Source organism: Anser anser (assembly GCF_964211835.1).
Source record: "Anser anser genome assembly, contig: HAP1_SCAFFOLD_612, whole genome shotgun sequence".
NCBI classification, from domain to species: domain Eukaryota; kingdom Metazoa; phylum Chordata; class Aves; order Anseriformes; family Anatidae; genus Anser; species Anser anser.
Genome location: NW_028153940.1, coordinates 1 through 27,562, shown reverse-complemented (window position 1 = coordinate 27,562; position 27,562 = coordinate 1). Strand labels below are relative to the sequence as shown.

Below are 27,562 nucleotides of genomic sequence, written 5' to 3'. Positions count from 1 at the left end.
GGCTCATCGCCCTCCCCTGACCCCCCCCCCCCCCCAAATTTGCCCGCACGGCGCAGGCGCGGCGGCCGAGGAGAAGTGGCTCTCGGCGCTGGAGGCGACGCGCTGGCTGGACCACGTCCGGTGAGCGGGGAGCTTTTGGGGTGCGGGGCAGCGGGGGAAAGCCCGGCCCTCGAAACGCCCCCGCCCCCCATCCAGCCCCCCCCACCCCGCTTTGGGGGCCGTTCACCCCCAAGCACGCCCAGCAGCTGCAGGGTGACGGGGCGCTGTGGCGGCCGGGTGGTTACCCCGAACCCACGGGGGGGGGCTGGAGATCCCCGGGCAGGCAGAGGCAACATTTTGGGGTGCCCTGACCCCCCCCCCCCCCCTCGCCCCTCCTCGCCCCCAGCGCCTGCTTGAGGAAAGCCGTCGAGGTGGCATCGCTGCTGGCGGGGCGCCGCTGCTGCGTCCTCCTGCAAGGTAGAGCCGGCACCGCCGGGGCCACCGGAGCGCGGCGGGGGGACCACGGGGACACCCCAAACCCCCCCCCCCCCCCCCCAAATATCACCACCTCGTCCCACCCACCAGAGCCGTCCGACCGGGACCTCAACTGCCTGCTGGCCTCCCTGGTGCAGCTCCTGGCGGACCCCCACGCCCGGACCCTGCCGGGCTTCCAGAGCCTGGTGCAGCGCGAGTGGGTGGCAGCCGGCCACCCCTTTCCCCGCCGCCTCGGTCTGCGGCGCGACAGCCCCCGGGAGGAGGTGGGCACCGCGCCGCGGCCCCCCCTGGTGTCCCCCCTGCCCTTCCCAGGGGACGGTGACGGGTTGGTGTCGTCCCCCCCCACGCTGTCCCCGCAGGCGCCCGTGTTCCCGCTGTTCCTGGACTGCACGTGGCAGCTGGTGCGGCAGTTCCCGGCGGCCTTCGGCTTCACCGAGGCGTACCTGCTGGCCCTGCACGACAGCGGCTTCCTGCCCTACTGCGGCACCTTCCTCTTCAGCTGCCAGCGCCAGCGGGGCCGCGGCGGCCCGGTGAGCGGGGCCGGGGGCTCGGCGGCACCCCCGGACCCCTTCCAGCAGCTTTAGGGCGGCGGGGAATCCTCCTCACCCCCCCCCCCGTGGCGGCATCCAGCTGCCCGCCGGCGCCGTGCCTCGGTTTCCCCACCCGCGCCGTGCCTCGGTTTCCCCACCCGTGCCCCGAATCCCGCCCCCCCCCCGCTTTGGGGGTGGGGGGGGCGCTCACCCCGTCCCTTCCTCCTCCCCGCAGCAGCAGCCCCGCAGCCAGACCTACACGCCGGTGAACGGCTGGTGGGACCCCCCCCCGGGCAGGGGGGGCAGCGCCGGCAGCCGCCTGCCCCCGGTTTGGGACTGGGCGCTGCGCTACAGCCCGCAGCAGCGGGCGCGGTTTCGGAACCCGGCGGGGGTCCCCAGCACCGTGGGACCCCCCGACACCGCGAACCCCCAGACCACGGGCACGGTGAGCCTGGGGGGGGGGGGGCTGGGGGGGCCACACTGGGAAGGGACGAGGGTGCTGGGGTTGTGCTGCCCCCATGGCATGAGACCCCCCCACCCCCTCCGCTCTCCCGCTGGATTTTGGGGGGGCTCGGAGTCTAAAATCCCTCCCCTGTGCCGATCGGCCCCTGGCGGCTGGGTTTTCTCCCCCGTTTTCCCGAACCGCTGGGGTTTCCGCCCATTTCCTCCCCCTGCTGGACCTCCTCCGTTGTCCCCCTGGCTTTTACACCTCCTTTTACCCTAATTGCTGCTTTTCCCCGTTTTTCCCTAACCACTGGCTCTCCCACCTCCCTTTTAACCCAGCTGCCGGTTTCCCCTCCATTTTCCCTAACCACCTGCTTTTGCACCCCCTTTTCACCGTAACTGCTGGATTTCCCCCCATTTTCCCTAACCCCAATCTCTTCCACCCCCTTTTTACCCTAACCCCTATTTTTCCCCCCATTTTCCCTAACCCCCATCTTTTCCACCCCCTTTTTACCCTAACCCCTATTTTTCCCCCCGTTTTCCCTAACCACCGTCTCTTCCACCCCCTTTTCACCATAACCACCGGATTTCCCCCCATTTTCCCTAACCCCCATCTTTTCCACCCCCTTTTTACCCTAACCCCTATTTTTCCCCCCGTTTTCCCTAACCCCCGTCTCTTCCACCCCCTTTTTACCCTGACCCCTCTTTTTTTTCCCCCATTTCCCAGCCCGCCGATGCCTGGCCTGGGGCGGGAGCCGGGGACGTCTTTTCTCTGGCCAAGGGCTCGCTGTGCCCCCAGCCCTTCCCGTGGCGCAGCGGCCGCCCCCCCCCGCGCTTGCTCCGCTGGGCCCCCTCCCTGGAGAGCCTCAGCGAGCGGGGGGGCAGCTCGGGGGGCAGCCCCGTCCCCGCGCCCCCCCGGGGGCTGCTGCTGCCCTGCGCCGCGGGGCCCTCGGTGCGGCTCTGGCGCCGCTGCTACCTGCGGGGCCTGCCCGAGGCCCAGGTATGGGGGCAAAAAGGGGTCTGGGGGGGGGTCCTGGGGGGGTCTGGTTGGAGAAGTGGGGGGAAATTGAGTCATTGGGGGGGGAAACTGGGTCCCAAGGGGGGGAAACTGAGTCACGGGGGGGGGGAATAAGCCCTGGAGGGGGGGAAACTGGGTCCTAGGGGGGGAAACTGAGTCATGGGGGGGGGAATAAGCCCTGGAGGGGGGGAAACTGGGTCCTGGGGGGGAGAACTGAGTCACGGGGGGGGGGAACTGAGTTATGGGGGGAAACTGGATCCCAGGAGGGGGGGAAACTGGGTCCCAGGGTGGGAAACTAAGCCCGGGGGGGGGTGGAACTGGGTACCGGGGGGAAACTGAGTCACTGGGGGGGCGGAACTGGGTCACAGGGGGGGAAACTGGGTTCTGGGGGGGGGAAACTGGGTCCCAAGGGGCGGGAACTGGGTCCCAGGGGAGGGAAACTGAGTCCTGGGGGGGGGCTGCGCTGTGCCAGGTGGGTGCACCCCCGAGGGGCTCCCCGGCTTGGAACGGATTTCTTGCCCCCAAGCCTGTGCAGGATGGGGTTTGGGGCTGGTGCGGGTGGTCGTGCGTGCCCACCCTGCCCCCGTGTCCGTCCGTCCTGCCCACCGCGGGCGTCTGTCCTAACGGGCTTGGGCCCCGTCTCCCCGCAGCGCGGGCGCTTCGCCCCGTCTCCGGCCGGCCTGGCGGAGGAGCTGACGCTGCTGCAGGACCGCCTCAGCGCCTGGCAAGCGCAGGGACCCCGCACCAGGGCCGCCGGCAGCCCCCTGGCACCGTCGCGATGAGGGATGGGGGAAAAAAAAAGAACCCCGGGGGGGGGACGAACGCTACCGGGACAGAGCCGGCCCTTGGGGGGGAGCTGACCCCGGGGCTCCCCTGCGGGTTTTGGGGGGGAAAAAGCCCCCAAAGCGCCCCGCGGCCTCTCCACTGCTGCCTCCCTGCTCCTCGCCGGGGCTCTTGCGGCTTTTTGGGGCCGGGGACAGCTTTTGGGGGCTGGTGATAGCTTTTTGGGGCCAGCGCCGGCTTTTTGGGGCCGTCACAGGCTTTTTGGGGCCAGTGTTCGCTTTTTGGGGCTGACGCAGGCTTTTTGGGGCCAGCTCCTGCCATGCTGCTCCCCGGCTGCTCTGGAGGAGGCCGAGCACCCCAGGAGTGCCGCGGGCGCCCCGGCACAGCCGATTTCCCCTTTTTTTGCCTTAAATTCCTTGCTACCTCCACGTGCCTCGGGGCTGGGCTCACCACCCCGGGCCCACGCATCTGGCCCCGCCACAGGGTCGCTTTGCTCCCACACGGGCCGAGCTTTGCTGGGAGCCCAGCGCCAGGCCTCTGTCGGCGACACGCTGTCGCGATATGGGAGGGGCAGAGACCCCAGGGCTCAGCTCGGCTGCCGGGGCTGTGAAGAGGAGAACGGGGCTCTGGGCGCTGGCGGCCCCCGGCCATGCACTTTTATGGAGGTTTATGTCGGGAGCTCGCCCGCACGCGGCGGTTTGCACTTTTTATTGAGGTTTGTGTCGGGGAGCTCAATAAAGCGGCCTGCGGGCACTGTGGCGTGGCTCTGAGTGAACGGCCCGGGCTGCGGGCCCTGGGCTGGGGTGGGGGTGCCCGGCCCCCGCCGTGCTGCCGGCTGTGGGGGCGATATCGCCGCCTATCGCGGGGGGGCTATCGCGACATAACAGGCCCGGCCTCAACATGGCGCCCACGCCATTTCCGGCCCGCCGCGAGGGGGCGGGGCTAGCGCCTGGGGCTGACGTCAGGGCGCGAGGGGCCGGCGCGTGCGGCGTTGCGTTGCGTAGGTTACGTTCCATAGATTGCCTTGTGCTGCGTTACGCATGTTACGTAGCGTTGCTCTACGTAGGTTACGTAGGTTAAATGGGCTGAAATACGTAGGTTGCGTTGAGCTACGTAGGTTACGTTACATAGGTTGCATTTTGCTGCGTTACGTAGGTTACGTTACGCAGATTACATTTTGCACCGTTACGCAGGTTACGTTGCGCTGCGTTACGCAGCTTACGTTACACGGGTTACATCGCGCTGCGTTACGCAGATTACGTAGGTTGCCGGGCGTTGCGTTACGCAGGTTGCGTTACGCGGCTGGCGCCGCGCCGCGCTACGCGGCTTACGTTGCGCTGCGTTACGCAGCTTACGTCCCGGCGGCGGGAGCGGGCCAAGATGGCGGCGGGGCCCATCTCGGAGCGGAACCAGGGTGAGCGGCGGGGTCCGGGGGGGTGCGCGGCGGCGGGGGGCCGGGCGGGGGCCGGCGGGGGCTCGGCGGCGTCAGCTCCCCCTCCTGCCTCTCCCTCGAGGGCTTCCGGCCCGGGGAGGCCGAGCTGCAGCCCCCCGGAGGCCGTGGGCCGCCGCCTCCTGACGGGGCGCTCGGTGTTTGCCCCCCCTTACAGATGCCACCGTGTACGTGGGGGGCCTGGACGAGAAGGTGAGCGAGCCGCTGCTGTGGGAGCTCTTCCTCCAGGCCGGGCCCGTGGTCAACACGCACATGCCCAAGGACCGGGTCACCGGGCAGCACCAAGGTGAGGGGGTCCGGGGGGAGCCGAGGGCCCTCGGGCGGTGCCCGGGGGGCAGGGAGGCCTGCAGTGGGCCCTGGGCACGGTGGGTCGAGGGGTGGAGGCCAAGGGATGAGGTTTAACGTGGCCAAGTGCCGGGTGCTGCGCTTGGGGCACAACAGCCCCAGGCAGAGCTACGGGCTGGGGGCAGGGTGGTTGGAAGCCATGTGGAGGGAAAGGAGCTGGGGGTGTTGGGCAGTGCTCACTGGAATGTGAGCCCGCGGCGTGCCCGGGTGGCCAAGAAGGCCAACGCCACCCTGGCTTGTGTCAGGAGTAGTGCAGGGAGGTGATCGTCACAGCATCAGCTGGGTTGGCAGAGACCTCCGAGATCACCCAGTCCAACCCCTGACCTAACACTAACAGTCCTCTGCTAAACCACATCACCAAGCTCTGCATCTAAACGTCTTCTAAAGACCTCCAGGGATGGTGACTCGACCACTTCCCTGGGCAGCCCATCCCAATGCCTAACAACCTGTTAGCAGGTTTGTTTTTAAACAAAAAAAAACAGCTCTGTTTTTAAAACAAGCGGGGTTGGAGTCTTCAGAGAGCAGCGAGCCCCTCGGAGGCAGCAGGGAGCGGCGCCGGGCCGTGGTTCTGCCCCTTCCTAAGCCTCTGCCTCGTTGCAGGCTATGGGTTCGTGGAGTTCCTCAGCGAGGAGGACGCGGACTACGCCATTAAGATCATGAACATGATCAAGCTGTACGGGAAGCCGATCCGCGTGAACAAAGCCTCGGCCCACAACAAAAACCTGGACGTGGGGGCCAACATCTTCATCGGCAACCTGGACCCCGAGATCGACGAGAAGCTGCTGTACGACACCTTCAGTGCCTTCGGGGTCATCCTGCAGACGCCCAAGATCATGCGGGACCCGGACACGGGCAACTCGAAGGGCTACGCCTTCATCAACTTCGCCAGCTTCGACGCCTCCGACGCCGCCATCGAGGCCATGAACGGACAGTACCTCTGCAACCGCCCCATCACCGTGTCCTACGCCTTCAAAAAGGATTCCAAGGGCGAGCGGCACGGCTCGGCCGCCGAGCGCCTCCTGGCAGCCCAGAACCCCCTCTCGCAGGCGGATCGGCCCCACCAGCTCTTTGCCGACGCCCCCCCTCCGCCGTCGGTCCCCACCCCCGTGGTCACCTCGCTGGGCCCCGGGGTCACCCCCCCAGGTGGGTACGGCTGAGGGGACGCGTTCCCGCGCCCCGCTGGGCGGAAATGGGGCGGTTTGGGGGCTGTTCCCTTGCTCCCCCGGGGGTTTGCAGGAGCGGCCTCCCTGCGGCTGGCGGCACCGTGCCCTGGGGAGGGGTCGGGGGGGCAGCAGGTCCCCGGCACCCACCCGGCTCCGCGCCGAGCGGTCGGGTCCTGGGCTCCTGCTTCACTCCGGTGGGTTTTCTGGTCGCTGTGGCCGTTTGTGTGTTCGGCCTCCTTCCCGATTTCCCTGTTTTTATTCTTTTTTTTTGTTCTTTTTTAAACTTTTTTCATGCTGCACCCAACCAAACCCTCTCTGCCTCTCTCTCTTCCAGGCCTCCCGCCCCCAGGATCGTTCCCCCCGCCGGTGCCTCCCCCCGGAGCGATGCCCCCCGGCATGCCTCCTGCCATGCCGCCCCCCCCGATGCCGCCCGGAGCCGGGGCCCCCGGCCCCCCCTCGGGGGCTGCGCCCAGCGGCGGGCACCCCCCTCACCCTCACCCCTTCCCCCCGGGGGGGATGCACCACCCAGGTAAGCCGCGAGCGGGTACCAGGCTCGGGAAGTCAAACTCCCCTCCTGCTGCGGGGTGGCCCTGCGTAAATCCCCCCTCTGGTTTCTTCCCCGAGGTTTTTTTTTATGTAAAAAGGGGAGAAATCTGCTGCTGTGCTGCGGGAGCGTGGCGTGGCCATGGCGGGGCAGGCAGGGAGCTCGGGGGAGTTCTTGGTTAGCCGCTGAGCGGCAGCCTGAGCTCCCCGTGGGGCTGAAACGTGCAGAAATAGCTCGGAGCAGGGCCCGGAGGGATTTTATGAAGGTAATTTGGGAACGAATTCCTTCTGGGGGGCATCCAGCTGGGTCAGGACGTTGGTTACCTCGAGGTGGGCGCGGGAAGACGCAGTCCGGTGTAGCCCAGCCTCCGAAAGTCCCTGGTGCTGTTCTGGGAGGATGCCAACGAGGCTCCAAGTCGTCGTTTTCCTCCAGCGCGAATCCCTGCGCGAGGTGTGAACCTCCTCGGCGCAGCCCGCGGCTCCGCCAGGCGGGAGCTAATTCGAGACGCCGGAACAAAATGTTTCTCCGATTCCCTTCCATTTTTAGCCCCGTAGTGCCGGGGAGCGAGCAGGGCGGGCGTCCAGGCTGAGGTCCGGAACGCAGAGATTCGGGGAAATTCGCATTGGTTCGAGGAAAAAGAGGAGGGGGGAAAAAAAAAAAGAATCCCTGCTTTAATTTCTTCTCTCAAGCGACCCCCGCGCCGGGAGCTCGGCGGCGCGGGCTGATTAGGGCACCCCGCGCAATCGTGGCCGCGCGGGTGCCCGGATGGCTGCCGCTCTCCCCAGCCGCGAGCCGCTTTTGCAGCCTGCAGCCAGCCAGTTACCCACGGCAGGCCTGGCCGAGCGCTCCCCGCGGAGCTGCGCCGGGCTCCCGGCTTCCTCAGGAGAAAAGAATTCATCTTGGTTCCTTCTTAAAGGGGTGAAAAAGGATAAAATCTTAGGGGGAAAAAAAAAAAAGAGGGTGGGAGGGACCCGGCCACGCGGAGCGAGCTTTGAGGTCGTTGCTCAGGGTCCCGCCCGAGATCCCCGAGGGCGGTGGTTTCTCTCTGACCCCCCTTTTTTAAGGGCTGCACCGCGCTCGCTGGCGAGGCTTTCTTTTTTATTTCCCCTCCGAGCACCGTTTCCTCCGCTCCCCTTCCTCTTAACTCCTGCCCTCCGCATCGGACGAGAGCTTTTGCCTTCCCCCCCCCCCCCATTTTGCTAGCAGCAAACCCTCTACGCGCTTTCCTTGCCCGATGTTTCTCACCCTCGCGGGCTCCCCTTTTCCCCCCAGGAATGCCCCCCATGCAGGTGCACCACGGACCCCCCGGCATGGGCCAGCACCACCCGGGACCCCCGGGCTCCGGAGGCCAGCCCCCGCCGCGGCCCCCGCCTGGCATGCCGCACCCCGGCCCCCCGCCCATGGGAATGCCGCCCCGAGGACCCCATTTCGGGTCGCCCATGGGTAAGTGGGGCGCCCGCGAGAGAGGCAGCCCCGGGGGGGGGGGTTTCCACGCTGCCTGCGTGCGTCGGGGAGTTTCGGTGCCCTCCTCGTGGGGAGGCGCCTCGGGGCGGGACGTGGGGGCGCTGAGCGGGGTTTCCCGGGGCTTTCCTCAGGTTCCCTGTGGTGTGGGGCTTCTCCTGCGGGAGGCAGGGCCGCCTGGGGGGCTTCTTCCCGTTTCCAAGCGGGGAAGAAAAAAAAAAGGAGGGTTCCTGAGCGCTGCCGCGTCCCCTGGCCCTGCTGGGGGTCTTAGGGGGGGAGCGGGGGGCAGCCCCGTGTCCCTCGGAGCCGGGCACCTGCCTGGCTCGGGGGACGTGGGAGAGGCGGCCGGGTAAAACGCGGCGTCGCGGCACAAACGGGCGCTGCCCTCCGCCGAATTGGGCGTTTTCGGGGTCGTCCCCGGGGGGCACGCGAGGGGAAGCCGTGCCTGGGCCTCGAGGAGCCGAGGGCGGCTCCTGCTTGGCATTTCCTCCAGCGAGGCGGCCTTGTACCGAGAGGATCCCCTCCTCCGAGGCGCCCCGGGTCTTCTGCTTCGCAGGCGGCTGCCCAAAATGTGGGCACCGGGTGGGGCCGGCACCCAAGGGTGGGGTGGGGGGGGGGACACGGGCGGGTGCTGACGCCTGTGCTCTTGTCCCCGCAGGTCACCCCGGCCCCATGCCGCACCACGGGATGCGCGGCCCTCCTCCGCTGATGCCCCCTCACGGCTACAACGGGCCCCCCCGCCCCCCGCCCTACGGCTACCAGAGGGTCCCCCTGCCCCCCCGGCCCGCCCAGAGGCCCCCCGGGGTGCCCCCGCGCGGTCCCTTGAGGGGCCCCCTGCCCTAAAGGCGGCGGCGGCCAAAGCTCCCTGCTGGGGCTCGTTCCCCCTCTGTCCTCGGAGTCCCGTCCCCCCTGGGACTGAGACGTTTGTGCCCACGAGGCGTAGCCGGGTCCATCCCTGTCGCAGCTCCCCCCCCTTTTTTTTATTCCCCCCGTTTTTTAACCCTTTTCTTTTTATAGCGTTCGTTTTGGTAATTTTTCCCCCTCCCCCCTCCTTTTATCTCCGCCTGGAAGATTTTTCAAGGTGCTTTTAACAGGATTTATTATTTTTTTTTCCTATGTAAAGCCCATTTACCAATAAACCCTTTTAGGAGCGGGGGGGGCCGTCCCTCCGGGGTCAGGATGAGGCTCTGCCTGTCTGTTTGTCACCGAGGCGCCGCCCGGCCGCCCTTGCCTCGCTCCTGCTGATGCTCTGTGTCCTGGTGAGGTGCAGAATTGGGGCTGAAGCACCCGACCTCGTGCTCCAGCACCCCCGCAGCGACGAAAATGCGCGATTGAGCCTTAAAATCCTCGGCTGTTTGTGCCGGAGCGCCCAGGTAAACGGCCTGGATGTTTGGAGGAGAAATTTGGCAGCGAGCCCCGCTCTCCCGAGTCCCTCCCTAACGAGATCTCTGTTCCGATGCCGCTCGCAGCCGCGGGGAACCATTCCAGCTGCGGGTTTGGGGGTGGTTTTAACCGGAGGGCAGCGGAATTTGGGGGGGGAAGCGGGTCTCCTGGGGGGCGGGAGGTGGAGCGGGTCTGGTCCCGGCATTGTCTCCCTGCTTCCTGGGGCTGAGTCGCCGGCCTCTCCTAACGAACTCGGCGTCTCTTCCCACGTGAGAGGCGCGAAAATCCAGGTGGTTTAAAGACCAAAACCACCCGGTGTCTCCAGATATTTGTCCCAGAGTTTTTCGTGGCTTTAGGGAAGAACCAAGAGAGACAAATCGGGGACCGATGTTTATTATGAGCGGGTTTTTTTGGCTGTAGGGACGTTTCTTGGGGAGCTGCCTTGGCTTTTCCTTCTCCTGTAGAGAAGCTGTCTTGTTTTCAGCCTTGCTTTTACTCTTTGCCAGTTTATTTCTGCTTTGTTTCAACTTCCTAGGGCTAAAGTTGACCTTTAGCTCCCATCTCTGCTCACCCTCGTGGGCCGAAGAGAAAGAATGGTGCCGTGCTCTTCCTCCCAGTCGTCACGGGGTCGCCAGGACGTGCCCGTGAGGTACGGAGGGATCCCGAGCCTGATGGGGGAGGCTGGGGAGGCAGCAGAAGTGACCCGCAGGCTTCGTGTTGCCTTTGGCACGTGAGCAGCCGCTGAAGGCTCTGAGGGAGGAACTGGAAGAGCTCTTCAGCGCTTCCCTCTGTCGGGATGTAGTTGTGCGCGGTTGGGGGCTGCGATGCAAGCGGCGGCGAGGCATCGGTGGAGATCCTCGTGCTGCTTCCTGCGTAAATGTGCTCAAATCCAGCCTCGGGGGCAGCTCAGGACCGCGGTAGAGGAGGCTTGAGGCTTGTCGCGTTGTGAACCCTTTCCAGGACCGCTCCCAGGTCGAAGCCTGGAGCTTTGTGGCTGTGGGGGGCTGGTCCCGAGCACCCCGTCCTCCCCCTGCAGCGGGGTGCCGCTGCCCTCAGCCTGCCACCAAGTCCAGGTTCTTACCTGTGGTGGGGGTTACCAGCTTTCTGCAGGGGACGCCAGACTCCAGAGGGAGAAACGTAACTTGCGCGGGGTCTTCCAGCAGACCCGGAGGCGCCAGGGCGCTCCCAGAACCGCCGTGATTTCGTTAAACTGCCCGCGGGGCTCGGCTCTCCCTGCTCCGGACCGCTCCAGAGCCCGGCACGATTGCTCCAGCCTGGAGCCGCTCCGTCGCTCGCCGCTAAAACCGCACCCAAGAGCTCACCACGAACGTCCTTGTCCCGCTGTGGGCGGCGGGGAGGCGAGGAAGGAGGACCACCGAGCGCCTGCGCTGCCCGGGGCCGACTTGGGAAGCCCTCGGGTGAAGTCAGCGGTGCTGCGGGGCTCCGGCTCCTCCACCTGCACCAGGAGGAGAAGAGTGGCTTCAGCTCCGCTCCTCGAAGCAACAGCTGGGAAGAGGGAGGAGAAAACGTCTCAGGTGTGAATCGGCGCTGGTGAAGAGGCCAGAAGCTGCGAGGGGGCTCTGCTGGTTGCTCGTGAGCAGGCAGCAGCTGGGCCGGAGGTGTTTTTTTCCTTCAGCGATGCCCTGGTGAGCGCTGTTTACAGCGTGCCCCATGTTTGTACTGCTCTGCCTGGGCGTGGGGCTGCCGCTTGCCTTCCCCACTGTCATCGTCTGCGTGCTGAAGGAGCGCTGGCGTCCGAGCCCCGGCGCTGTCGCCTCCAGGCGTGGAGAACGTGGACGCAAGGAGCTGAAATCTGAAATTTAAGCGCTTTAAATTACAGGCGCCGAACCCCCCCCCCCCCTCCCGGTGTGGGCGATGGGCGCAGGGGAGGACTCGTTAACGCAGCGCACAGGAGCGCCTCTGAAGGCAAGGAGATCTCAAGGCAGTGAATTTTAAGGGCTGTGGGGTTTAGCTGGGGGGGTTTTAGCTCGCGATGGAGCGGGAGCCGGCTGAAGGGAGCCGGGCGGGACTGCTCGCGGGTGCTCCACCTGCCCGCGAGGAGCTGGGCGCAGCGCTGGGCTGGAGAGGGCCGAGGACAGCCGAGATTTCGCTGCCAGCGTTTGGGCGACCAAAGCCCCAAATCCCCGACAGCTCCCGCGGTCACCAACGGAGAAAAAGGGGGGGAAAAAAAGGGGAAAAACGGGGAAAAGGATGACGGCAGGGAGGGGCAGCTTGCCACCCACCCACTGGGCCTCGCCGCGGGCCATGAGCGAGGCGGCTTGGTCCCTTGCTGCGCCGGGGTGACCTTGGCAGCGTGCGCGGCCCAGCTCCCGCCAGGCTGTGCTCAGCACCGCCTCAGCACCGCCTTCCCCCTGCCGGCCTTCTTCCCGCTGCTCCTGGATGCTGCCTGCGAAGCAGCGGGCTGCCATCCTTGGAGCTCCGCCACGGGACCGATCCCCTTGCTGCTGATCTGGGGCCGTTTGCAGCGCAGCCTCGGGTTTCGTTTCGTCGCCGCCTTCGCCTGCCGCTCTGGTTAAGCCTCTGCAGTGTGCGTGTGCGCGGGGAGGGAACGGCTTCTATTTTAATAGCTGTTCCTGGCAAAAAAAAAAAAAATGGAAGCCTTTTTATTTTTTTTTCCCCTCCTTCCAGTGGGCTGTCAGGGTGGGGAATACCCCTGGTCCAGCCTGGGTGGGAAGGGGCTGCCAGAGCTCCAACGCCCGCAGAAACCAGCACATCCCATAAGGAGCCGCCGTGCCCCGGGGGTCGCACTCCCGTCCTCTTGAGGGCAGCCACCAGGACCCACCTTGGGTTTTATCCCCTCACGCCCGGCTTTTAGGCCCTGGTGAAGGAGAAAGGTGGGGAAGCAGCTGGGAGGGCTGCTCCCCCCGGCCCTGCTGCAGTGCGCGGCGCTCTGCTCGTGCACGCGGAAGCCCCGGGGCTGAGCGCGAGCTCCCGGCTGCTGCGCGGAGGGGAAAGGGGGGACGCGGTGAGAGTGCGGCGCGTGAGTCAGAGCTCGGTGGGATGCGGCGCCCCGAGGGAGTGGCGCTCACCCGGCCTTTCTGCTCCCCCGGCGCATTTTGGGAGAGCCCCCGCTGCCAGAGCCACGCGCGGCGGGGGCCCGGCTGGGCTGAAGACCCCCTCGGCTCAGCCCCGTTTCCCTGTTATAGGATTATTCCCATCAGGGGCTCCTTTGGTTGTTGGGATTTTACCAAATCCTTCCTCGTATCGGTTCTGGTGCGCAGACCCCAATCCCTGCTCCCCACCCGTGTTTGCCTCCCCTGCAGAGCCCGGCCGGGCGCTCGTCCTGCCCCTCGCCGTGCTCATTTTGGCCTCCAGCCTCGCGTGTACCCCGAGCTCCTCGGCCTCTCGTAGCAGGAGGACGGGCACCCGCTGCAGGCTGGTCCCTGGCCCCGTACCCGGCGCTGCTCAGGGCTTCGGGGCTCGAGCTCTGGGCGCTGAGGCCTGCCCAGCTCATTGCACGGGGGGGCACGAGGAAAGGGGCAGGGGGCAACGGGCCTGGCACGGCTTTTTGGGGTCCTCCCAGCCCCGCTCGCTCTGGGGACCCCCTCCTGGGCACCCCGAGCGCTCTGCGCCCCGCGTCCCCCAGGAGGGAGCTGGGTTGTGGTGTTTGTGGGGGGGGCTGGAGCTCTCCAGAGCTGATTTCCCCACGGGGCAAATCCCTCCCCCGGGTGGGTTTGGGCACCCCACACCTCCCCCCCCCGCGCTCCTCCCAGCGCCGTCGGGAGCGTTTGTGCTGCATCACGGCGGGAGGGCCGCGTCCGGCCCGTCCAGGCGGACAAAATTTGATCGGAAGAAATCGAAATCCCCCCCCCCCCCCCCTCCGCCATCACCCCCCGAGGAGGACGTGACTCAGATTCGCCTGGCTGCCTTTCCTTCCACCGCGGCCGCGGTCGGTGGGAGGCAGGAGGTTGCCATCGAGGGTCCGAGCGCCTCGAAGCCGTCACGGCCGCGCCGCTGCGAGTCCCCGCGGTGAAACGAGGCGGGGGGGGGGGGCAGCTCCTCGCACCCCGTTACAGCCCCCGTTCACCTCCATCCCCTCGGAGCAGCTGCCAGGCTCCAGCACGGGAACCCCTTTCCCTCGGGAGCATCCCCGGCGACGTGGAGCATCGCCCTCCCTTCGGCTTGGCGAAAAAACCAAGGAGAGGGGAGAGCCCCCCCAATCCTGCTGCCGTCCCCCCCCCACCCCGCATCGCCGGTTGCTGTAGCACGGCTCCCCCCCCCCCCCCAGCCGCCTCCCTTCCCCGGGCTCTTGCAATGGACTCTCCCAGCGCTCAGCGTGTGTGGCGGAGGCTGCGGCGCTAGCGCTGGTACCCGCGAGCTGTTTTCCTGCCACATCCCCGCCGGAGCATCCTCCTGCCGCGGCTGGAGCGGAGCGCGGGGCTGAAGCAGGTAAGGGGGAGAAAGGAACGGCTTTTGGGAAGGGGGATCGCCCTCCTCCTCCTCTCCTCGCTGCTTCTACTGAGCATCGTCTCGGGGTTGCCGGCTGGCGGGTGAGGGGTTCGGCTTTCCCTTTCCGATGGCTGTGGCCATTTTGTCCTGAAAAACCTTGCCTCTAGCTTCGGTTTGTCTTTTTTTTTTATTTTTTTTTAATTTATTTATTTTTAACGTGCGTGCTCGGTAGCCCCTTGTCATCCCTGCCGCGCTGCCGTATGGCCGGGCACCGCCGCCGGCGGGGATTTCGTTGCGGGGATGGAGATTTCTCCTGGGGGCACCGGCGGGTTTTGGGGAGGGGGGAGAGCCTCAGCTCCCCGGGGGTGGGAAGTGGGGGGGGGGGGGGTCGGCAATGACCTTGGGCCCTGTGGATTTCAAACTCTTCTCCCTCGTCGCCATGTTCTGGCTGTTCTGCAGAAAGGCTGGGGGCTGCGGGGGGGACCCGGACGTGGGAACCCCCGGGGGGGGGTCTCGGGGTGTGCAGCGAGGCAGGGCTGCGGCCATCGCTGGCTCCGATCGCGCACCTGGCAGGAGGAAAAGGCTCCGCAGCCCCCCAGCCTCGCTCGGGGCTGGCAGTGCTCGCCCGGGCTAACGCCACCGGCGGGGTAGGGGGCCAGCAGCGCCTTTGTGCAGCCAGGAGAGCGTTTCTGGCCCCCCCCCCCATTTTGCCTGTGGGGCTCCTGGCTACGGTGCGCGCGCCTTCTGGCTGCCTCGTGAGATCAAACCCCTCATCCTGAAAGCCTGCGCGGCGGCGGCTCGGCCGCTCGAGGCTCCCCGGCTCGTGCCGAGCGGCTCCTCCGGCGCGGAGCCGAGCGGTGACCTTGGTGCACGCAGGCGGCCCCGTCCTCCCCGCCGGGTGCTCGGCCTCCCTTCTGCCCCCCTCGCCCTTTGCCAGCTCCCTGAGGGCGTAAACACGGCCGTGTAAACACCGTGCCGCACGGGGAGGCACCGCGGGGCAGCCCCGCGGGGGCAAAATGACCTTGGCGCTGCCAAGGCCACGGCTCGGCTCCTTCCAGTGGCTTCGGGAGCCCCCAGGATTTAACCCGAGGAGGGCAGCGGGGGCTCCCCGGGCTGGGTTTTTGCTCCCCACCAAGCCGGGGAGGAGAGGGCGGGGGGCGTACGAGCGGATTGACGCTGCCTGGAGGTCCCTGCCCGGCTTCATTCAGAAATCGGCTCGGTTTGGGGGGGGGGGGTGGCCGCGGCGTGCCGCAGCGCCGGCACCGCACCGTCCCCGGGTGCCTGCGCAGAGCCGGCGTGGGCGCCCACCCCGGGGGGAGCGCTGCTGACGGCCCCGGTTATTTTGGAAGGGCTAATTTTAGCTCCCCGCCGTGCCCTGTCCCCCCTCTCTCGGGGGGGGGGGGGACACGCGCTGACGGCTGCGTCCCTCTCCCTGCGGCTCAACTTCTGCGGCGCTGTCCGCGCGTGGCCGCTGCTGCTCGGCGGCTTTGTGCTGCCGGGGGTTAAAAATAGCGATTTGGGGGGGGTGGTGGGGGTCGTGACAGGCCCCTCAGCAGGGCCAGCAGTGCCCGTACCCACTGGTGTCTGGGGGTCCGTCCCTGTCACGTGCTGGGCTGAGCTCTTGTGGGGTTGGCGAGGGGGGGTCCGGGGCGCCTGGCTCCCACCAGGGTGGCAGCACGGGGATAGGGCTTTGGCCGAAGGCTCTGATGAAGCACGACCCGCAGCCAAATCCCTTCTGGAAGCCTCCCTGGGGAACGTGGCCTTGGGCACGTGGTCCCCGGCGCCGCCTCTGCCACCGCGGCGAGCTTTGGGCACCTGGATCGGAGCTGGGGACCCCTCCCAGGGTCGCCTCACCCCAAACCTCGTTCGGCACCGTGCTGGGGATTGCCAACCTGGGGCACCGATGCCAAGCACTGGGGCTGCCCTGGGTGGTTTTGGGGACCCCCGTGGCCTTTGGGGGCTGGTTCCCCTCGTGGTCCCCGTGGGGCAGGTGGTGGCACAGGCTGCGTGGGGCCGGTGCCTCTCCGTCCTGCCCTTCCCGAGGGATCGGGGTGCTTTCGGCACCTGGTGAGGGCCCGCTGGTGGCCTGGTTCTTGGCGGTGACTTGCAATCCTGGCTGAACCCACCGCGGAAGCGCTGCCTGCGGCCTGGCAGCGGCGGCGATGTCCCCGATGTCCCCCGGCCTCCTTGTCCCCTGTCCCTTGAGGGCGAGGTGGGATGTGGGCTGGGTGCCCCCCCTGGGGATGGGCAGGGATTTCCCAAGCCCTCGCTGGCACAGGGACCCTACCCCCTGGGGGGGCACCACGCGCCCTGCAGAGCCCTGGAGTCCCCATCCCCAGGGTCCCCATCCCCAGGGTCCCCATCCCCAGGTCCCCGTCCCCATGTCCCCATCCCCAGGTCCCCATCCTCAGGTCCCCGTCCCCAGGTCCCCGTCCCCAGGGTCCCCATCCCCAGGTCCCCATCCCCAGGTCCCCATCCCCAGGGTCCCCATCCTCAGGTCCCCGTCCCCAGGGTCCCCATCCCCAGGGTCCCTATCCCCAGGTCCCCGTCCCCAGGTCCCCGTCCCCAGGGTCCCCGTCCCCAGGTCCCCGTCCCCATGTCCCCATCTGCAGGTCCCCATCCCCAGGGTCCCATCCCCAGGTCCCCATCCCGTGACCCCCTCGCCCCATGGGTGCCATGAGCCGGGGGGAGGGCAGGTGCGTGGCCACACCCCCTGAAGCTGATTGGCCGAACAGCTGGGCCGTGCCCCCCCCAGCCCCATTGATGCCGGTGGGGTGGCCACGCCCCCCGGAGCTGATTGGTTCCCGGCCCAGCCCCACCTGCCCGGCCCCATTGAGGAGGTGGCACCGCCTTTTTTGTCAATGGGCTGCTGGGGACCAGCGGGAGGGATCCGGGGGGGTCCCATGGCCTGGGGACCCTGGGCTGTCAGTGGGCGCTTGGAGGGGCTGTGGGGCCCATCTGCTCCCTCCTCACCCCAATCGCTGCCAAGATCCCCCCTGTGGGGCCCGTCCCAATTAGGGATCCCCCCCATCCCCACCGGGGTCCCCTGTGGGGGGCCCTTGAGGCAGGGGAGCGGTGGCCCCGTTGGCTTTCGGCTCGCCCATTTTCCTGCGTGGGTCCATTCTCCCTCTCACCGCATCAAACCTACCTCCCATGCACTGCGCTCCCTTCTCGCCTCTGTTTCTTTATTTTTTGATCCCGGCCCCAAGGCGCTGTGGAAATGAAGCTCGTGGGGTCCTGCAGACCCTAACGTGTGTCCCCCGCTGCTCCTGGGGGGGGCGTCGCCTAACCAGGGCTGACCCTGGGGCCGCTGCCACAAGGCTGGGAGGTGCCAGTGCTTGGGGCGAAGAGACCGAGGCGAACAAGCCCCGTAGCCTGTGCTCAGCCACGTTGTTGGGCGCTGGGGGATCCACCTTGGATTCCAACGAGGTCAATGGGTGCCTAAATGCTACCGAAACGTAGGTGTCTGTGAGAGCTTCGCTCCTCCGAGTGAGCATGGAGAGGGGGCACTGAGAGGTGGCACCCCCTGGATGTCCTGACATCCTGCTGCTTCCCCACCCCGTGCCCTGCTGCGGGTGCCTGGCCCCGAGCCGGGCTCTCCTGGTCCCGCTCTCGCTGCGCCCAGGTCCCTGCAGCCTCGCCGTGGGGCAGAGGTGCCCCAAACCCTCCCGTCTCCATCCGAGCCGGGGAAAAAGTGCCGCAAATTGAGCCATCCCCCCCTGGAGGGGACGTGCGGGGCCGTTCCCAACCTAACGCGGGCACCGCTTGTGTCTGGGCTCCCCAGGTCCGGGGCCCTGCCCTGCACCCCCTCCCAGCCTTCGCCACGTGGATGGGTGGCGGCGCTGCCGCCTGGCCCCAAACACCCCACTGCTGACCACGGGTGTGAGGGCACAGCCCCGACGCGGAGCCCCCCCCCTCAATCCCGCACTGGTGTCCCAGCCCAGCCCACCGGCACCATGGATGAGAGCTTCCGAGACCGGACGGCGTTCATCCGGGGCGCCAAGGACATCGCCAAGGAGGTGAAGAAGCACGCGGCCAAGAAGGTGAGCAAGGGCATGGACCGCATGCAGGACGAGTACACCAAGCGCTCCTACACCCGCTTCGAGGAGGAGGAGGACGACGAAGACTACCCGCCGCAGGACGGCTACTACCGGGGGGGTGAGGGGGCCAATGAGGAGGAGGGGGCCTCCAGCGACGCCACCGAGGGCCACGACGAGGAGGACGAGATCTACGAGGGCGAGTACCAGGGCATCCCCCGGCACGACTCGATGAAGGCCGGGGAGCGGCTGGGGGCCGAGGCGGCCGCGGGCGCCTTCGACGACACCGAGGGGCAGCGGCGGAAGGACAAGGAGGAGCTGGCGCAGCAGTACGAGCTGATCCTGCAGGAGTGCGGCCACGGCCGCTTCCAGTGGACCCTCTACTTCGTCCTGGGACTGGCCCTGATGGCCGACGGCGTGGAGGTCTTCGTGGTGGGCTTCGTGCTGCCCAGCGCCGAGAAGGACATGTGCCTCTCCGACTCCAACAAGGGCATGCTGGGTGAGCCCGGGGCGGGGGGCTTCGGGGAGAGAGACGGGGGGACGGGAGCAGGGAGGGGACGTGGGGGGACGTGGGGTTTGGGGCACATGGGCTATGGGGGATGTGAGCAGATAAGGGGACAAGGAGGGGGACATGGGCTATGGGGGATGTGAGCAGATAAGGGGACATTGGGGGACACGGGGATATGGGGGACATGAGCAGGTAGGGGGACAGGGGGAGAGGGGGCATGGGGAACATGAGCAGAGAGGGGGACATGGGTTACTGGGGACGTGGGCTATGGGGGACATGAGCAGATAGGGGGACATGGGGTTTGGGGGACATGAGAAGGTAGGGGGGCATGGAGAGACACGTGGGGTATGGGGGACATGGAGGGGGACATGGGTTATGGGGGACATGAGCAGATAAGGGGACATGGAGGGACACCTGAGAGGGGGGGATGTGAGCAGGTCGGGGCCACGGAGGGCTATGGGGGCGCACGAGCAGATGGGGGAGGTGGAAGGACACGAGGTTATGGGGGGACACGAGCAGACAGGGGACATGGAGGAACACCGTGGGGACGTGGAGAGGCAGAGGGGACCCGGGGGACATCGGCAGGTGGGGGATGTGGGGAGACGTGGCACATAGGGGACACAGGAGCAGGGAGGAGAATGGGAGCAGGGGGGACAGGGAAAGAGACGGGGATGGGGGGGGATTTGGGGGGATTTGGGGCACATAGGGGGTGTGAGAGGCTGTGGGGTGGATGGGGCCCAGGATGTGCGTGTCCTTCCCCCTGAAGGACAAACGGGACTCGGGGAGGGGGGGGACACGGGAGATACGGAGGGTACAGGGGACACGGGGGGGGACACAAAGATACAGGGGGAGATGGCAGGGCAGGGGGAGACGTGGGTACGTGGGGGACAGGGGGCTATGTGAGGGGGACACAGGAGATTTGGGGACACGGGGCGGGGGGGGGACAGGAGCCCTCTGGGCATCCAGCTCCCTCCATCCTCCTCCTCCCAGTCCCACACTGGTCCCAGCTGGGAAAATGGGGGGGGGGGGAGGCACCAGCCAGGTGGGGGCGAGCGTCGCTGTGCAGCCGGGCAGTGCCTTGTGGCCCCCCCCCAGCCCCCGGCTTATCTGCCTGCTCCTGCTTGGGGCTGATAAGGGGACGCTGAGCGCTCTGGGGGGGCTGCGGGCGGCTGCGGCGGCCGCACTGTGGCGCCCCCCCCCCCCCTCCCCGGGGTGCCCGATGCAGCCCAAATTCCGAGTGTTATTGTGTGCCCCCCCCCCAGACCTGGCAAACTCAGGGCAGGAGGAAGAGGGGGGGGGGCTGGATGCAGACAGTGGGGGGGGGTCTCTGGGTTGGTGCTGGGGGGGATCTCTGCCCCGTGCATCCCCTCAGCACCCCAGGACCCCCCCGGTACTGAGTCCTTGCCCCAAGCACCGCCAGTGCTGGGGGCCCCTCGGTGTGTGGGGCTGACACTGCTGTCCCCCCCCTTCGTCCCCGTCCCCGTCCCCCCCCCCCCCAGGGCTCATCGTGTACCTGGGCATGATGGTGGGCGCCTTCCTGTGGGGCGGGCTGGCCGACCGCCTGGGCCGACGGCAGTGCCTCCTCATCTCCCTCTCCGTCAACAGCGTCTTCGCCTTCTTCTCCTCCTTCGTCCAAGGCTACGGCACCTTCCTCTTCTGCAGGCTGCTCTCGGGCGTGGGGTAAGGGGGCACGGCGCCGTCGAGGGGGGGGGCTGCCGGGGGGGGGCTGCTCTCCCTCGCGAGGCCGAACCCCCCCTCCTCAGCCTCCCCTGATGCCGCTCTGCCTCCGTCCCCAGCATCGGCGGCTCCATCCCCATCGTCTTCTCCTACTTCTCCGAGTTCCTGGCGCAGGAGAAGCGCGGGGAGCACCTGAGCTGGCTCTGCATGTTCTGGATGATCGGGGGCATCTACGCCTCCGCCATGGCCTGGGCCATCATCCCCCACTACGGTAAGGGCACCGGCGCCCGCCGCGCTCGCCGCGAGGCTCGCCGGGGCTCGGCGCCACCTCCATGCCCCCCCCGTCCCGTCCCGTCCCCGCAGGCTGGAGCTTCCAGATGGGCTCCGCGTACCAGTTCCACAGCTGGAGGGTCTTCGTCCTGGTCTGCGCCTTCCCCTCCGTCTTCGCCATCGGGGCGCTCACCACCATGCCCGAGAGCCCCCGCTTCTTCCTGGAGGTGACCGGAGCTTGGGAGGGGGCGCTGGGGCTGGGGGTGCCGGCAGGGTCCCCCCCGAATGGGTGCCGGGGATGGGGGGAGGACAAGGGCAGGATTGGTCCCAGGGTGAGCCCGGGCTCTGTGTTGCAGAACGGCAAACACGACGAGGCCTGGATGGTGCTAAAGCAGGTCCACGACACCAACATGAGGGCCAAGGGCCACCCCGAGAGGGTCTTTTCGGTAAGGGCACCCCGTACTCACCCCCTCACCCACCAGCTGCCACCTCCGGGAAAAGCAGCCCCCGGAGGTGGGGGCAGCCCTGCGTCAGCGGGCGGGGAAACCGAGGCACGAGGTGGGGACGGGGCTCACCCGCGAGCTGGGATCACGGCCAAGGCCACCGTGCCCAGACCGTCTCCCCGCACCCGCAGGTCACCCACATCAAGACCATCAAGCGGGAGGACGAACTCATCGAGATCCAGTCGGACACCGGCACGTGGTACCGGCGCTGGCTCGTCCGATTCCTCAACCTCTCGCAGCAGGTGGGGCCGGATCCTGCACGCGGGGGGGGCGGGGGGTGGCCCTGGTCCCCTGCGGTGTCCCCTCGTCACCTCCCCACCCGTCCCCGTAGGTTTGGAGCAACTTCCAGCAGTGCTTCGCGCCCGAGTACCGCCGCATCACGCTGATGATGATGGCCGTGTGGTTCACCATGTCCTTCAGGTGGGGCTGGGGCACCCCTTGGGGGGGGGGGGGGGAAGGGGGGCGACACCCATGGGTGGGGGCACCTGGTGGCATGGGGATGGTGGCACGGGGCTGGGGATGGTGGCATGGGGACAGGGATGGTGGCATGGGCATGGGGATCATGGTACAGGGACGGGGATGGTGGCACAGGGACGGGGATGGTGGCACGGGGACGGGGATGGTGGCACGGGCATGGGGATGGTGGCATGGGGACGGGGATGGTGGCATGGGGGCGGGGATGGTGGCACGGGGACGGGGATGGTGGCACGGGGACGGGGATGGTGGCACGGGCATGGGGATGGTGGCACGGGCATGGGGATGGTGGCATGGGGACGGGGATGGTGGCATGGGGACAGGGATGGTGGCACGGGAACAGGGCCAGGTTCGTGGCGGCCAGGCTCAGCCCCTCTCGCCCCGCAGCTACTACGGGCTGACGGTGTGGTTCCCGGACATGATAAAGCACCTGCAGAACATCGAGTACGCCTCGCGCACCAAGCTCTTCACCCGCGAGAAGGTCCGGCACTTCACCTTCAACTTCACCCTGGAGAACCAGATCCACCAGGGCGGGGAGTACTTCAACGACAAGTGCGTGGCCGGCGGGGACGGGGGCGCCGGGGCGGGGGCTCGGCGGACGGCAGCGAGCCCTTTCCCCCCCCCCTTCCCTTTTGCCCCTCCCCAGGTTCATCGGCCTGAAGATGAAGTCGGTGACGTTCGAGGACTCGCTGTTCGAGGAGTGCTACTTCGAGGACATCACCTCCAGCAACACCTTCTTCAAGAACTGCACCTTCATCTCCACCGTCTTCTACAACACCGGTAGGAGGGGGACGGGGTGATAGAGCCCCCCTCAACCCCCCGATGCTCGCCACCCCCCCCCCCCAACGACCCCTCTGGGTCCCCGCAGATCTCTTCGAGTACAAGTTCATCAACAGCCGGGTGGTGAACAGCACCTTCCTGCACAACAAGGAGGGCTGCCAGCTGGACTTCAGCGACGACAACAACGCCTACATGATCTACTTCGTCAGCTTCCTGGGCACCCTGGCCGTGCTCCCCGGCAACATCGTCTCGGCCCTGCTCATGGACAAGATCGGCCGCCTCCGCATGCTGGGTGAGCCCCGCCATCTCGGTGTCCTGGGGGGTCCTGGTGGGCGGCAGGTCGGCCGCGAGCCAGCAGGGTGCCCCGGCGGCCAACGAGGCCAACGGGGTCTTGGCGGGCATTAAAAGGAGAGCGGCCAGCAGGTCAAGGGAGGTGATCCTCCCGCTCTGCTCCGCCCCGGTCAGGCCTCAGCTGGAGCGCTGTGCCCGGTTGTGGGCTCCCCGGCACAAAAAGGACAGGGATCTCCTGGGAAGAGGCCAGCGGAGGGCCACGAAGATGATACGGGGCCTGGGGCATCTTTCCCTTTGAGGAAAGGCCAAGAGACCTGGGGCTGGTCAGCCTGGAGAAGAGAAAACTGAGGGGGGATCTCATCGATGTGTATAAATACCGGAGGTGTGGGAGGCAGAGGGGTTCGGCCAACCTCTTTTCAGTGCTCTGTGGGGACGGGACAAGGGGCGATGGCCACAAAATGGAGCCCAGGAGGTTCCGCGCCAACTTCTTCGCGGGGAGGGTGACGGAGCCCTGGGACAGGCTGCCCGGGGAGGTTGTGGGGGCTCCTTCTCTGGAGATATTCAAGGCCCGTCTGGACGCCTCCCTGGGCAGCCTGCTGTAGGGAACCTGCTTTGGCAGGGGGTTGGACCCGATGGTCTCTGGAGGTCCCTTCTGACCCCTACAATTCGGTGATTCTGTGATTCCTCCCCCACCGGGGAGGGGCGCGAGGTGCCCCCGGCCCTGACGCTGTTCCCCCCCCCCCCCCGCAGCCGGCTCCAGCGTGATGTCCTGCGTGAGCTGCTTCTTCCTCTCCTTCGGCAACAGCGAGTCGGCGATGATCGCGCTGCTCTGCCTCTTCGGCGGCGTCAGCATCGCCTCCTGGAACGCCCTCGACGTGCTCACCGTGGAGCTCTACCCCTCCGACAAGAGGTGCGGGGTGCCAGGCGCGAGGTGCCGGGGTGCTGGGCTGCGGGACGTGGGGTGCCAGGGGTGAGATTTAGGGTCCCAGGTGCAAGGATTTGGGTCCAGGTACGAGGTTTTTGGGTGCCAGGTACCAAGTTTTTGGGTCCAGGTGCAAGGATTTGGGTCCAGGTATGAGGTTTTTGGGTGCTGGCTGCAAGGTTTTGGGTGCCAGGTGTGAGGTTTTGGGTGCCAGGTACCAAGTTTTTTGGTCCAGGTGCGAGGATTTGGGTGCCAGGTGCGAGGTTTTGGGTCCAAGTGCAAGGTTTTTGGGTCCAGGTGCGAGGTTTTGGGTGCCAGGTGTGAGGTTTTGGGTGCCGGATATGAGGTTTTTGGGTGCCGGGTGCGAAGATTTGGGTGCCAGGTACGAGGTTTTTGGGTGCTGGGTGCAAGGTTTTGGGTCCAGGTGCGAGGTTTTGGGTGCTGGGTGCGAAGACTTGGGTGCCGCGTACAAGGTTTTGGGTGCTGGGTACGAGGTTTTTGGGTGCCAGGTGCGAGGTTTTGGGTCCAGGTGCGAGGTTTTGGGTGTCGGATACGAGGTTTTTCAGGTCCAGGTGCGAGGTTTTGGGTGCTGGATACGAGGTTTTTGGGTCCAGTTTATGAGGTTTTGGTGTCCAGGTCCAAACTTTTGGGCGCAGGGCGCGAGCAGCCAAAACCCTTGGGGTCGTGCTGGACGGGGACCCCCCCCGATTAACTCCCCCCCCCCCCCCCGTTTCCCCCCAGGACGACGGCGTTCGGCTTCCTCAACGCCCTGTGCAAGCTGGCGGCCGTGCTGGGCATCAGCATCTTCACCTCCTTCGTGGGCATCACGAAAGCCGTGCCCATCCTCCTGGCCTCCACCGCCCTGGCCCTCGGCAGCTCCCTCGCCTTGAAATTGCCGGAGACCCGCGGGCAAGTGTTGCAGTGAGGGGGGGGGGGGCACACGGGGAGAGGACCCCCCCCCCCCCAAAGCCCCATATCGCCCCCCCCCACCCCCCCATCCCGGCTCCCCTCCTTGCCCCCTCTCCGGGGGGGGGGCTTAGTCTCGTTAGACACTGTGAAACGTCTTCTTGGAGCATTTGGGATTTTTTTTCTTTCATTTGCACTTGCCCCCCGCCAAAACCCCAAGCCCTTTTCCTGCCCCCCCCCCGAAACCCAAGACCCCCCCCCCCCCCCATTTCTTTTCTCGGTGTCACCCCGTCTGCGCAAAGCTGCTCGCTCGGTGGGGGCCGCGGGGGGGGCGAGGGCAGGGGGTTGGGGTCACCCCAGCCTCGTGGGGCTGGGGGAGAGGCCCCCGCGTCCCCCCCCCCAAATCCCTGCTGCGCTGGGGAGAGAGGAGGAAGAGGAGGAGGAGGAGGAAGGCTCGGCCCTCGGCTCTGCTGCGGGGCTGGGGGGGGCGCCGTGACTCAGTTTCCCCCCGTAGCTGAGGCTGGGAATATTGGGGAGCTCAGCACCTTGGGGTGCTCAGCACCTTGGGGTGCATGGCGCATTGGGGTGCTCGACATTTAGGGTGCTCAGCACCTCGGGGTGCTCAACACCTTGGGGCGAAGGGCACGTGAGGGTGCTCAGCCCGTTGGGGTGCACGGCATGTTGGGGTGCTCAGCCCCTCGGGGTGCACAGCACCCTGGGGTGCACGGCATGTTGGGGTGCTCAGCCCCTCGGGGTGCACGGCCTTTTAGGGTGCACACCACCTTAAAGCACACGATTCTTTGGGGTGCACGGCGCTTTGGGGTGCACAGCGCCTTGGGGTGCGCAGTGCTTCAGCGTGCCCCGCTCTTTTTGGGGTGCAGAGCCCCATTTCGGGGTGCAGAGCCCCGCACTTTGGGGTGCAGAGCCCCATTTTGGGATCCAGAGCCCAATTTTGGGGTGCAGAGCCCCGCGCTGAGCCCAGCACCCAGGGTGCCCAGCACCTCGCACCTCCCGGCGCAGCAAAGCCCCCCCCGGCCCCCCCTTGTCCAATTTGGGGTGCTGGTGATGAATTTGGGGTCTGTGCCCTCGCAGCCCCGGCCCTATTCCTGGGGGGGGTGGATTTGCAGGGGGAAGAAGGACAAATGTGCCGCCCCCCCCCCCCCAGCGATGCAATCCCCCCCCCTCGCTGTAGGAGGGGGGCACGGCTGCATTTTGGGGTGCGGGATGGGTGGCTGCAGCGTGGGGGGGGGTCACCTGCACCCCCCCAACCCGCTGCTTCCTTTTTTTCCTACTTTTTTTTTTTTTCAAATTTTCCTTCCTTAGGCTTTTAAAGGGGAACAGTGGGGGGGGCATTTAAAAGGGGGGGGGGGCATTCCCCCCCCCTCCCCCAAAAAAACCCCTGTCTCCCCCAGCCCAGAGCACAAGCCCCCAGCCCGGCGGTTCGCAAAGCACAACGGCGGCGCCCAAAAAAGCGGGACCCCCAAAAATTGGGGGGTGGGGGGGTGCCGGGGCTGCGCCCCCCCCGCTGTGGGCACCCTGGGAGGCTCAGCCTCCCCCCCCCCCAAGGACCAGAGGCTGAGGTCTATGCAAAAAGCACTTGGGAGGCCCCTCCCCGGCACCCCCCCCCCAGCGGGCCCCCTCCCCTCTGAGCAAGCGAGCGGCGTGTGCTTCATCTCGTCCGAGTGCCGTCCTCCTCCTCCTCCTCTTCCTCCTCTTCCTCCTGCTGCTCTTCCTCCTCCTCCTCCTCCTCCTCTTCCTCCCCGTCCTCCTTCGGTGTAGCTGGTCTTTTTTCCGAGCACATCCATAGTTCTGTCCGTATGCAGTCGTGCCGTGCTGTAGTTTTTAGATGTTTGTAAAGAATTAAAAAACAAAACAAAACAAAAAGACGACGAAAACCACACGAACGACCAAAAAAAAAGAGAAAAATCCCCCCCCCGCTACGATGAACCCCCCCCCCCCACGCCGTGTTACCCCAATAACACCCAGCTGTCGGAGCCGCTTCGGATGAGGAGCCAGGAGCTGTTTATTTTTGGGGTTGGGGTGGGAGGGGGGACGCGATGCGGTGGGGGGGGGGGGGGGGGGCAGATGGCGGTGGGGGGGGGAGGCCAAGAGGTGAACGCCTTGAAGACGACATCGAGAAAATCCCCCAAATCCCCCAAATTTCCCCCAGATTTGGGAGCGGTTCGACGGGAAGGAGCAGCGAGGGCTGGGGGCCGGGCTGGGGGTGGGGTGGGGGGGGGTCACCCCAAAAGCCGTGCCCCCAAACCCACACCTCATCCGCACCCGAAAAACGGGCCAAAAAAAAACCCCAAAAACCACCTAAAACGGCCAAAATACCCCCCGAAACGCCCTGGGGTGCAGCGTCACGCCGAAGCAGTAGCGTCTACGGCGGCCCCGCGCCGCTCGTGCTTGGACCCCCCCAGGCAAGGGGGCCGGGGGGGGACGCGGGGGTCGGCGTCCCACTGCTCGGGGGTCCTGGCGACGATGGCGAGGGCGTGCAGGGGGCCGGCGAGCTCGGCGCTGAGCGCGGCGTGGACCAGGCGGTGCCGCTGCAGGGGGCTCAGCCCGGCGAAGCGCCCGCTCACCACCACCACGGCGAAATGGGTTTCGGCTCCGGGGGGGCCGCCGTGCCGGGGGCTCTCGTCCAGGACCTGCAGGTGGCTGGGTTGTAGGGCCGCGTCCAGCTTGGCGCGGATGGCGCCGGCCAGCGGGCGCTCGGCCACGGCCGACAGGGCCCGGCCCGCGGCGGTCAGGGGGGGACGCGGCATCTGCAGGGTCTGCAGGAGAAAAATGGGGAGGGGGGGGGTTAGAAGGGGGGGTCTGAGGGTCCTGACCCTATAATTAGGGGAGGTAGGGAGGGGGGATATGGGGTTGGGGATATGGGGATGGGGGGGGTTGGGGGGGCTCTGGAGGGTCAGAGCCTAGAAATGGGGGGGTAGGACAGGGAGATATAGGGTTGGGGGGGGAGTTGGGGATGGGGAGGTTTGGGGGGGCTCTGTAGGATCAGACCCTATAAGTGGAGGGGGCAGGGAGGGGGGATATAGGGTTGGGGATATGGGGATGGGGGGGGTTAGAGGGGCTCTGTAGGGTCAGAGCCTAGGAATTGGGGGGTAGGAAGGGGAGATATGGGGGGGGGAGTTGGGGATGGGGTGGGTTTGGGGGGGCTCTGAACACACCAACCTGGGAACC

At 67.0% G+C, this 27,562-nt stretch overlaps 4 protein-coding genes and 1 long non-coding RNA gene across 6 annotated transcripts; 3 read left to right on the top strand and 2 right to left on the bottom strand.

Moving 5' to 3' along the window:
- Positions 1–55: 55 nt before the first annotated feature.
- MTMR11 (myotubularin related protein 11) lies at positions 56–4,002 on the top strand (the record flags this gene model as incomplete). The annotated part of the gene is made up of 7 exons (XM_083853409.1): positions 56–120; positions 386–456; positions 565–737; positions 834–1,004; positions 1,240–1,449; positions 2,176–2,448; positions 3,117–4,002. Coding segments are annotated over 7 exons (1,095 nt in total), but the record flags the coding sequence as incomplete, so codon positions are not given.
- A 356-nt stretch (positions 4,003–4,358) lies between these two features.
- On the top strand, positions 4,359–9,392 carry SF3B4 (splicing factor 3b subunit 4). Its single transcript, XM_083853408.1, has 6 exons — positions 4,359–4,663; positions 4,857–4,985; positions 5,645–6,187; positions 6,542–6,736; positions 8,024–8,194; positions 8,871–9,392. The coding sequence occupies exons 1-6, from the start codon at positions 4,630–4,632 to the stop codon at positions 9,053–9,055; spliced, it is 1,257 nt and encodes a 418-aa protein (XP_083709534.1). The 5' UTR covers positions 4,359–4,629; the 3' UTR covers positions 9,056–9,392.
- LOC310891100 lies at positions 9,235–13,694 on the bottom strand. Its single transcript, XR_014577423.1, has 2 exons — positions 13,644–13,694; positions 9,235–12,189 (listed from the first exon to the last, which is right to left on the bottom strand). It is a non-coding gene; the product is annotated as an uncharacterized lncRNA (long non-coding RNA).
- A 165-nt stretch (positions 13,695–13,859) lies between these two features.
- On the top strand, positions 13,860–26,224 carry SV2A (synaptic vesicle glycoprotein 2A). 2 transcript variants are annotated; one of them, XM_083853406.1, is made up of 13 exons: positions 13,860–14,005; positions 17,790–18,541; positions 20,050–20,230; positions 20,347–20,498; positions 20,591–20,724; positions 20,854–20,943; positions 21,132–21,242; positions 21,332–21,420; positions 21,862–22,026; positions 22,121–22,254; positions 22,343–22,546; positions 23,296–23,455; positions 24,209–26,224. In XM_083853406.1, exons 2-13 carry the CDS (start codon positions 17,962–17,964, stop codon positions 24,390–24,392), a joined length of 2,184 nt encoding a protein of 727 aa, XP_083709532.1. In that variant the 5' UTR covers positions 13,860–14,005; positions 17,790–17,961; the 3' UTR covers positions 24,393–26,224. The 2 variants fall into 2 exon arrangements, with proteins under 2 accessions (XP_083709532.1, XP_083709533.1); XM_083853407.1 differs by having other exon boundaries at positions 13,870–14,005; positions 17,945–18,541.
- A 148-nt stretch (positions 26,225–26,372) lies between these two features.
- Positions 26,373–27,170, bottom strand: BOLA1 (bolA family member 1). Its single transcript, XM_083853410.1, has one exon. It carries the CDS (start codon positions 27,139–27,141, stop codon positions 26,737–26,739), a length of 405 nt encoding a protein of 134 aa, XP_083709536.1. The 5' UTR covers positions 27,142–27,170; the 3' UTR covers positions 26,373–26,736.
- Positions 27,171–27,562: the final 392 nt, after the last annotated feature.